Source organism: Blennius ocellaris (assembly GCF_963422515.1).
Source record: "Blennius ocellaris genome assembly, chromosome: 10".
Lineage (NCBI taxonomy): Eukaryota > Metazoa > Chordata > Actinopteri > Blenniiformes > Blenniidae > Blennius > Blennius ocellaris.
Window position 1 is genome coordinate 19,235,034 of NC_137659.1, and position 11,525 is coordinate 19,246,558.

At 39.3% G+C, this 11,525-nt stretch overlaps 1 protein-coding gene across 1 annotated transcript; it reads left to right on the forward strand.

Annotated features, from left to right (window-relative positions):
* The first annotated feature begins 374 nt into the window (after positions 1-374).
* Positions 375-1,287, forward strand: LOC308135769 (uncharacterized protein). Its single transcript, XM_080503875.1, has 4 exons — positions 375-508; positions 621-729; positions 823-897; positions 1,009-1,287. The coding sequence occupies exons 1-4, from the start codon at positions 430-432 to the stop codon at positions 1,058-1,060; spliced, it is 315 nt and encodes a 104-aa protein (XP_080360001.1). The 5' UTR covers positions 375-429; the 3' UTR covers positions 1,061-1,287.
* The last annotated feature ends 10,238 nt before the right edge of the window (positions 1,288-11,525 follow it).

An 11,525-nucleotide genomic window follows, 5' to 3' on the forward strand; every position in this document is an offset into this window, starting at 1 on the left:
TGTGCGTATCGTCAGCTGCGTCCAGGGTCCGCCACCCACAAAGTCCCATAAAGCAAAAAAAATGTATGGATTGATGATCATTTATCATGTATAGTCACAATTCAGACACATGCACTTGATGTCAATAGTTAACTTTGGATTATAATTCAATTATTATCTATCTCTGTTCATTAAAGAGCTTCTTCCGTTTGTGTCATTGTTGTGATGAAATCTCAAAGAAAAAAAGGAAATGTGTATCCGTAGCGTCACCCCGGAGTGCGTCCTTCCCCCCCTTCCCCAATACACACGGCCCTAAGACGCATCTCATCCGGTTAGCTCGGCCTGGTTCCTCTTTCTGAGGGATAAAAGCGGAGGGCTCCCCTCAAGGGGATCAGTCGTCTCCATCCTCCGGATCTCCTAGTCAGCTTCTGAAGATCTCCCTCAGTAATCATGCAGCTCTGCATCAAAAGATTGGCGTGCCTGGCGTTTCTCGCTGGAGCCCTTGTCATGGCAGCAACCAGCGCTACTGGTAAGTTACTTTCACTGTATTGTGTACATGGAAATATTGTATATGTGAATTTCTGAAACAACCCCCCCCCCCCAACAAAAAAGCAAACTCCTTCTCTCCTCTTATTAAACAGATACAAAAATAACCCAGTGCTGCAAAGAGGTCAGCATCAGCAACATCACTGCTCCTATCACCGGCTACAGAATCCAGAGGAAGAAGCTCCCATGCGTCCGTGCCGTCATGTAAGAATTATTTCAGAATTTTATATTAATGCAACCTCTCTCATGTGAAATTGTCTTGGAGACTGAAGGTGTATTTTCCTCTCCTGCGTCCAGCTTTGAGACCACGGAAGGAGACGTCTGCAGCCACTGGAGACAGGACTGGGTGTTTGACAAGATCAGGGAGCTCGAGTGAGTGGGCCCATGTGCTCTTTAATACTGACAGCTGTTTTATTGTGCACAATGCATCTCGTAAAACAGGCTGTCATTTTAACCGTCACCTTTTACTTGTGTGTTTTACAGGCAGGCTCGCAGAAACAAGACCGCTTCTGCCCTGAAAACCGCCGGCCAATAGAAACTCTCCATCTTCATAAAGAACACGCACAATTGTATTTAACTGATTTGGAATAATTTAAAAAAGCCATCTGATGTTATCAGTATTTAATATTTATTATGAGCTGTATTTATTTGTCAGGTGTTTATTTTGATTTCCTGCCTATGGTATTTGTTAAATTGCCAAACTGTGTTTTTTAATACGGTGCTGAGTAATTCAACTGACAGAATAAAATAAATAGTCTTGTTATTCATGCATAATTGTCATTCTTTCTTCTATTTTAAAGGTTTTTCCTGCAATAATTTGTCACCAAATGTGGTCTGTCCTCCTAATCGTGTATAGTCAAACAAATGTGCTTAAGCCAAAAAATAATCTAAATCAATTATTCCAGTCTGTCTTGACTGTATTCATTTCACTCCAAAATATTTACATGCATGTTCTCATTTGTTCAGGTAGGAGGCCAATCATTTGATGTTGCCTTTCTGTTAATTTGATTACATTTTCTTTGAGAATTCACCCATAAAAGAAACATTAAGTCTTGCAAAAAAGAAAACTCATCCTTTCTGCTGCAGCTTGGCCATGTTATTAAGGATGTTACTATCAACTAAATTGAGGCTACATTGTTCATAGGTGTGACTGCAGGGATAAATGTGTTCTAAAAATGCAACAGAGAACTTTTTTTTAGGTTTCATAAGGAATCGCAAGTACTGAGGACACTCTACGGTATCACAGGCTCGATGGATGAAGCGTTGCTTATTTTTAATCCATTCAGTGGAGAAACGATTAAATTGTTTAGTATCAACATGAAGACTCGTTGAAAATGATCCCAGACGATTATGGGGGAAGACATTAAAACTTCCTACAGGAAGGCCCACAAACCCAGATCCAAACCAGGAAGATCTCACGGTGAGCTGAGCGTGCTCACCACGACACCAACATGCAGCCAGCCAGTCGTCCATCTTTTCAACTCTTTTGAATTTGGCAGTTTGCTTTTTAGTGATCAAATGCTAAGCGAGCCGTTGTCTGTCGTGTTTTCTATTCAATCTGCCGTTACTCAACTGGAGAGCTTAAAAGTTTTCTCTGTCCCTTTTTCAGTACTGTACTGCCACCTTTGGAAACTTGTTGCTTGTCAGTTCAGCCTTGAGTTTGCGATGCTCTATGCCAACGATGTGCCGAGAAACAATGTTCTAATTGGAAAACTTTAATTGCACAGTGTGTTGATGTGTTGTTCCTACTTTAGTCTCAACTTCCTCGTATCCTCTTGCATGCGTAGTGCTCTTTGTACAACGCTTTTAGATGCTTCGTGTCCTTGTGACAGTCGGTGGCTGTCCATTAGATATGTACTTCTTGGCAGAGTGGCCAAAGAAGCCATTTAGAAAGAACTTGTTCAACTGTGGTCTGTGGGTGGGGCATTTTGCAGCTTTATGCAATCACAACTCTTTTTTTCTATTAATCAAAGGGATTTTACTCACATTTCCAGTCTTGTTTTATGACTCCAGGTCTGTGATCTCAGACTGAAAAAGGCTTTTTCTTGGTTTGACTGCATTTTGATGCTTCATATACTTTTTCCTAAGCAGACATGTTTGAATGAATGTTGAATGTTCTTCTAATTGACAGTTATACCATATTTCATGACAAATTTCCATATGAATATTGAAAATGACTAATTATTCCACTTTTCTTTCCACTGTAGCTATTATTAACCCTTTACACCGCAGTGTGACGTGTTTTTCTTGATCTACTTTGCGAGTTCTACTTGTGGATGTATGGATTTTCTTCAGAGACCAAAAACCTGCATTAGAGGTTTAGTCCAAACCTCTAATGTGGTCAGACTGGTGGTCTGACCAAGCTGTACCCTGCCTTCACCCAGAAGATGGATATGTGAATATGTCATTTGCAGGTTTCTTTCGCCCTCTCGTGGGCATTTAAGGTGACTGCAGTGACTTCCTCTGCCTGAACGCAGTACCAAAACTCTTGGGGTGCTGAATTAGTACAAGGAACTAACTCTGCGTAATTCTTTCTGTGCATTTGCATTTCCTGAGAGGTCAGAACAGCTCATCGGAAAGTTTTCACTCATCTTTCAATAGATATATATTTTCTTTCTCTGTGCGCCAGGTACTAATATCTTACCTTATATTTTGTATCTTAGCAGAGATATGTGGATTTCTTTGAGGATATATAGTCTGTGCATCGTCGACTGACTGTAAAATGTATTTTTTTAATGGTTTCCAAGATGTTTTATTATCAGTGAAAGTATCACAACAAAATTTAAGTCTTTAAATCACATTGAATGAATATGGACAACATGGATGGAGTGCTAAGCTTTATTTGTTTATGAGAAATATGATTGGCACAGGACATTCACATGAATAAACATTGAGTTCATAGTAAAAAGTATAGCATGATCTAAAAATAGCTTCATTCTAAATAATCACCAATGTCTGAAGCAGGTCCGTCTCTTCAGGTTGCTCCAGATCATGATAAAAGGACGGAGCACATGGAATCACATGTTCTGAACATTGTGTTGCTGTTGAGGAGATTATAATGATTTGCATGATTTGATTACATAAGGCTCAGTTGGATCTCAAAAACTGTGATTTTTGCTTCAAGAAACTTCTGGTAGTGCTACTGAAGTATTCTGGGGTGTTGAAGGAATATCCACTTCCATCAGTGACTGAAGGTTTTCCAGTTGTCTTTGCTGGCGCTTCAGTGCCGGGCTTGGACTTCTTCAGTTTTGAACGACTGAAAGTAAAAGTTTTAGTCAAAAGCCTCCCAGAATCAAACTTTATCAACATATAAATCCATGATTTTGAGGTCAAGTCAACATCTCATACCGGAGTCTTCTCTGAGTTTCTTTAACCCACTTGTCGTTCGGTGAAGCACATATCTCCCTGTGCTTGGTCGTGAGAAAACTGAAATAGTGTTGCGTAAATGTAATTTCATACACTCATAACACATGAACTCAAAGGTTTCTCGAGATCCATTTGAAAAAAATGTATTCACTGCTATCAAAAGTAGCCAAACATGCAATAAAACGTGACAAGACTTGGTGTGGTAATGATGTGAAAGAGAGCAGAGATACAGATGTTCATATGTACTCTGGAGCTATATATTATTATACAATATGTATTGATTTATATCTAAATAATCAAAAGAGATTAAATGGAGATTCTTTTTTTAAAATTTGATTAGAAGAGTGAACTTTTGAATTGTATTCTCATTTTCTCAGAAGCACTCATACTTCATCTCAGTCATAATTTAATATCAACATTAGTCCAAGTATAAAAGATATATGGACTACTTTCATTTTTACTCTGTGAATATCTTAAATCTGATTATCTGGCTTTGGAAAAAAAAGAAACAGTAGAAGATAAAATGAGAGTTCAGAATTTCATGGGGATTCATGTTGGGTTTTTGTTTTTTGCATGGAGTTGTATTTAATGATTAGATAATCTGAGAAAAAGTCAATAATAACCAATATCTTGTCAGCATAAATAGATCTACTTTGCCAGTGAAATATATCCAATTAAAAATGGTTATTGTTAAGGTCATCAATTCTTCAAAAGGTACAATAACACTGCTTTCCACAAAACATTGTTTTATATTGTTTTGAGTGAATCCAGACCTCTGTGCTCTTCTTGTCTGGGTTTTCTCTGCATGTTAGTAAGATTGCTGAACGTGCGCTTTTTTCACAGAGACAGTCCATGTAGTGGGTGAACCTGTCATGTCATCTTCCCTGACCTTACTCTGAATGAAGCTGATAGAAACAATGACTTCAATCCAAATAGTTTGTCTTCACAGGCCTTCACATATGTGAAGGTTTAGTAGGTTATAGTCATGATATCAATGAGACTTCCAGATGTAGCAGGCAGTCACAGGAGGAGATAATCTTACATGACTGCATTGATGCGGCAGTGTTCTTTGCGGCTTTGCAGTCTGTAGTCAACGATACGATCGAAAGGCACTCGAGTATTGGTGTGTGATTCACAGCATGGTACTCCTGAAAGAGAACGAACACAAGGAACCTTCAACTTCATCCATTTGGTTCAGGTTCGAGATGTAATGTCAGCTCGTCTGTATTTTACTGTGAGTGAAGGTTTGAATCAATAAACTTACGTTGAGCGTCGGTTTGGTCGAGTATTCCCAGTATGAAGCAGGAGAGAACCACAGTGAGGCCGATCAGAGTTTTTGATGTCATCTTGACGACGCAACTTCCAGCTCCGGACTTAATGATCAAGCACGTCGCGTGTGTGGAGATTTATACTTGATGGTCTATGGAACTTCTCTCTAACCTGTGGTTTGTTAATTGAGGACAGGAAGCCCTTTATTGCATCATGGCACCCAAAGTTGCAAACTTTGTGCTTTGATGGCACGTAAAGTGTGCCTTTCTGCGACCCCAAGTCTTGTTTTTGTGGGCATGTGGGTCTGAATATCGCAGTGAAACTGGTGCACTGATGCGTTGGACTGAAAACTTTCCCTCACTGAGGCTCTCATCAGGATTTACTTTCTTTTTTTTTTTTTGAGTTGATAGATACTCAGTAGTAGAGTGAAATAAGTATACTTTATTAATCAGACAGATTAAAGAAGATTACTGACTACTATTATATGAATGCTCAGTGTGTTCAAGGTAAGTGCAGTGATGTAAGCAGATACAACGTTTGTTCACTTCACTCCATCTGCGAGACTTTAAGCTGCAGGAAACGTCTCTCACACTATGATAATATCAATGTGTGGATATCAAACAGTCTGATGCAGTCCTGTTACCTCACAGAAAGAAACAACCCTGGTTCTTTTCCAGGCTTATGATCCTTTCTCTGTGCATTTTGAATGTTCTCCCTGTGTGTTCAGTTCTGTGACTGTGTCGTTGTGTTATTTTGTCCCTGTGATGGACGAGCAGCCCGTCGAGGCTATAAACTTTTCTGTGCATATTGTCCAGATTTTACTCACATTTCCAGTCTTGTGTTTTGACTCCAGGTCTGTGATCTCAGACTGAAAAAGGCTTTTTCTTGGCTTGACTGCAATCTGATGCTTCATATATTTTTTCCTAAGCAGACATGTTTGAATGAATGTTGAATGTTCTTCTAATTGACAGTTATACCATTTTTCATGATACATTTCCTTATGAATATTGAAGATGACCAATTGTTCCACTTTTCTTTCCCACTGTAGCTATTATTGACCCTTTACACCTCAGTGTGACTTGTTTTTCTTGATCTACTTTGCGAGTTCTACTTGTGGATGCATGGATTTTCTTCATGGACCAAAAACCTGCATTAGAGGTTTAGTCCAAACCTCTAAAGTGGTCAGACTGGTGGTCTGTCCAAGCTGTACCCTGCCTTCACCCAGAAGATGGATATGTGAATGGGTCATTTGCAGGTTTCTTCCGCCCTCTAGTGGGCATTTAAGGTGACTGCAGTGACTTCTTCTGCCTGAACGCAGTACCAAAACTCTTGGGGTGCTGAATTAGTACAAGGAACTAACTCTGCGTAATTCTTTCTGTGCATTTGCATTTCCTCAGAGGTCAGAACAGCTCATCGGAAAGTTTTCACTCATCTTTCAATAGATATATATTTTCTTTCTCTGTGCGCCAGGTACTTATATCTTACCTTATATCTTATATCTTAGCAGAGATATGTGGATTTCTTAGAGGATATATAGTCTGTGCATCGTCGACTGACTGTAAAATATATATTTGACAAGATGTTTTATTATCAGTGAAAGTTGCACAACAAAATTTAAGTCTTTAAATCACATTGAATGAATATGGACAACATCGATGGAGTGCTAAGCTTTATTTGTTTATGAGAAATATGATTGGCACAGGACATTCACATGAATAAACATTGAGTTCATAGTAAAAAGTATAGCATGTTTTAAAAATAGCCTCATTCAGGTGGCATGAGCCATGAGGCTAAATGATCACCAATGTCTGAAGCAGGTCCGTCTCTTCAGGTTGCTGCTGATCATGATAAAAGGACGGAGCACATGGAATCACATGTTCTGAACATTGTGTTGCTGTTGAGGAGATTATAATGATTTGCATGGTTTGATTACATAAGGCTCAGTTGGATCTCAAAAACTGTGATTTTTGCTTCAAGAAACTTCTGATGTTGCTCTTGAAGTATTCTGGGGTGTTGAAGGAATATCCACTTCCATCAGTGACTGAAGGTTTTCCAGTTGTCTTTGCTGGCGCTTCAGTGCCGGGCTTGGACTTCTTCAGTTTTGAACGACTGAAAGTAAAAGTTTTTGTCAAAAGTCTCCCAGAATCAAACTTTATCAACATATAAATCCATGATTTTTAGGTCAAGTCAACATCTCATACCGGAGTCTTCGTACAGTCCTTCGAGCCCACTTGTTCTTTTGTGATGCACATATTACATTTTTCTCGGTCGTGATGAAACTGAAATGGTGACACATACATGTTATTTCATACATTTATAGCACATGAAGTACAAGGTTTCTGAAGATCCCTTTGAAAAAAAAAAAAACCCGGCTGATGTCATGAAACATGAGATATTTTTGAGATATACTTTTTTTTTATTCACTTATAAGACTATGGTTGAACCGCCATCAAAACTAGCCAAGCATGCAATAAAACTTGCTCACTCTGAATGAAGCTGATAGAAACAATGACTTCAATCCAAATAGTTTGTCTTCACAGGCCTTCACATATGTGAAGGTTTAGTAGGTTATAGTCATGATATCAATGAGACTTCCAGATGTAGCAGGCAGTCACAGGAGGAGATAATCTTACATGACTGCATTGATGCGGCAGTGTTCTTTGCGGCTTTGCAGTCTGTAGTCAACGATACGATCGAAAGGCACTCGAGTATTGGTGTGTGATTCACAGCATGGTACTCCTGAAAGAGAACGAACACAAGGAACCTTCAACTTCATCCATTTGGTTCAGGTTCGAGATGTAATGTCAGCTCTTCTGTATTTTACTGTGAGTGAAGGTTTGAATTAATAAACTTACGTTGAGCGTCGGTTTGGTCGAGTATTCCCAGTATGAAGCAGGAGAGAACCACAGTGAGGCCGATCAGAGTTTTTGATGTCATCTTGACGACGCAACTTCCAGCTCCGGACTTAATGATCAAGCACGTTGCGTGTGTGGAGATTTATACTGGATGCTCTGTGGAACTTCTCTCTAACCTGTGGTTTGTTAATTGAGGACAGGAAGCCCTTTATTGCATCATGGCACCCAAAGTTGCAACCTTTGTGCTTTGATTACACCTAAAGTGTGCCGTTCTGCGACCCCAAGTTTTGTTTTTGTGGGCGTGTGGGTCTGAATATCACAATGAAACTGGTGCAATAATGCGTTGGACTGAAAACTTTCCCTCACTGAGGCTCTCATCAGGATTTCCATTTTATTTTTTTGAGTTAATAATAGTGCTCAGCATGTTTCCGTCGTCATACTTTCATTGTTCCAGTGTTAACAAGGAAAGTTCAGGATAGCCTTTGTCATATTTTCACCGTGTAGCTCAAAGCATTTTTTTTTTTTTTTTTTTTTTTTTTTTTTTTACAGAATCAGCAATCTGGAGATTGGTTAGTGGTGAAAGCTGGTCGAGTTTGAGGGCCTTGTCAAAAAAAAAAAAAATTCTTCTGCCTCCCCACTTGGTTAGCGTGACCTATTTCGTCTGCAGAAAGCTGACAACTCCACATCGAGCTCAGCTGACCTAGATAGGCGCAACATCTTGAAGTTGTAAAAGCTCTCTGGCTTACTATTCGCATCCAAAACTGAATATCGGAGCTGTAAGTGACTACTTGTAAAAAAAGAAAATTAAAAATCAACACCTCCAGCGTGATACACTATGAAAATAAAGCAGCTGCTGCAACGTTCATGAATGAATTTATGAACGTTTTAGAGTCGGCGTTGATTTTCACGCTTGTACTACATCTGCTGACAGTTACATCGAAATGCTTGTGTGTGAATCTGCAGAAGCTGAAGAGAAGAAATACAAATAATTCTACCCCCCCCCCCCTTTTTTTTTTTTTGTCTCCCATTCAGAATGAAAGTCCACCAATCTCTGGAGCGGTAATATATTTTCGGTCCGTCCATTCTGTCGGGTGCAAGATGAATCATGTGACATCCAGCCGGAGATTAAGGCTGTTGTGTCTCAGAGTGATTCAGCGTCTCGCTCCAGGACGGTTCGGAGTCGCAGCGTCTTGCTGTCACGGCGTGGAGACGGCTCCCGTCAGGACTGCCAGTTGAATGAGTCTCCAGAGGCTCGCCGCATAAACTGTAAACCATGTGAGTGATGGATCCGTGTGCAGATTTCTTGGCCTATATCTCGGGGCAATCACTGAAGTGACTTGTCTTTAATTGTTTTCCCTGCTTCACAATAATGTGTCATTAAGTGGAAAGATGCAACAACTGACAGTAGTGAGAGATAAAAGAAATGGAAGAGTAATTGTGTTGATGGCGTGTTCATGATTGCATTAGGAATGCGCTGATAGATTTGGCACGTTCCATATTAGATCAGACATCTCCTCGTCTGATTGAGAAAAGCCGAAATTAGTTTTGACTGTTCTGAGCTTTTTCTCGTTACGACTTGCCCAACTTGTGCCCTCCTCTGTCCTCCCACTTCGCAGTCCGGCCCACACGTCTCAGTTTAGCTCATCACAAAGTGTTGGCTCACTCGCTGGAGCCCAACAGCAGTTTGTGTTATTTCCACCCATTGGGGGGGAGGGGGGGGAGCAGCCTTGGCATGAGTCTGTGATAAAGCAAATCCTGCCTCTTTGTCATTGGGGCTGTTTGCCACAACAACAATAAGCAGCGCTGGTTTTAGGCAGTTTAAAAAACCATAGCTTGAAAATCACGAGATAATTCTCTTACACTTCCAAATGATATCAAAGGTAGAAGAGAACAGACGATTATGAGCAGCCATTACTATTCTGTCTTCTCTTTGTGTCTCTGTCTGTGCATGTGAAGCTCTATTTCATGTATTTTGTGTTCCGATAAAGGAAATTGCAACGTGATAAAGTGACAATTGTCTAGTTTGATGACCTAATCCCTGCTAGTCCTCAGTAGAACACGTTCTTTTATCTTTTCTACTACAAAGGAAGGCGTACACACACACACACACGCGCGCATACACGTACACACACACACACACACTGCAAACTTTATTTTTCTACAATTTAATAAGTCACTTTTTTTTTGTAAAGAAATTTGCATCAGTTATTTAACATTGTTCCTTTAATCAAACATTATTTTACCTTTATTTGAAGTCAAATCTGTCCCTTCGACCAATTCTAACAATTCAGTTTGAAACTCAAAACGTGTCTTTCTGATTCATGTCATTAAAAAATGTAATGTTTTCTTCCTCTAGGCTCAATTTACTATTGTTTACTTTTTTATTGCATATACTAAACCATTGACTGAATAATTTATTAAGAATAAAAGTTGTTGCAAAATATTCACTCATGGCGAGTATTAATTGTAGATTTGATTTAAACTGTCATTAATTCACATCTTAGTCATCAGAGGCATTGGTACCAGATATATATTTATATAGCGATATTTGGTGCTCAGTATTTTGTGAAACAAAGATGGCGGAGCAAAGCACAACTGATTCATAGTGATTTATTCACAACTGCTCAAGGAGAACGTTTCTTTTGTGTTGCAGTTTCAAAGGAAATGCAAAAAAACAAAACAAAAAAGAAAGAAAAAGAAACACAACAAGCTTGATCAGCCACGCTACCAAACAAATCTCCAGTGCTGGTGTTTGTCTGGATAAAGTTAACCGTGAGATCATGTGTACGCTCATTCATCTTATCACTTTCTTCTATGTTAAAAGGGACAATCTAATCTCTTAATCTGCAAGAAATCAATCAGGCTGATAAATAAGTGACCGTGTAAACACAGCTACAGATTTAAATATGTATTTTTAGCAGGCTATAATGACTCCCTCCCCCGAAAACAAGGCCACCAAAGTTACTTTGTCTTCTCACAAATACAGTATTTACATCTGAGTCCTGGTTTGCTCCGTGCACAACTGCTCATGCCATTTCCTGCAGAGCAGGTAAGATTTCAGTGCTGACTGTACGTAATTCAGAGCTCCTCGGAGCAGCAGGAGTGAACAGAATAAGTAATGCTCCAGGCTTTAACTAGTAGCTGAATGACTGCTTTGTACAGATGAAGGTCTTTTGACTTGTTCATATGTTCATCACTGTGAGTAACTCCTTTTCATTATGTGGTTTCAGGTGACCCTTTTTTTCTTTTTAACAATAAAAATTGCTGATTAGTGCAGCTTTAACGGTTAAATCTTCATCCAAACAATTTTTGTTTGGTTAATTAGTAGTCAACTGGCAGTTACTTCATGGGGAATTTCACCACCAGCCATGTTTTACAGATTCACTGATTTCACTCCATGTGCATGAATTATAATAACATTATCTTTTAATTTTGGTGAATGTTTGCTTAACACTGGGTGTAAAGAAGACTTGTTTCTCTTCTTGGGCCCCTGTATTGCTTTTTTTGAAC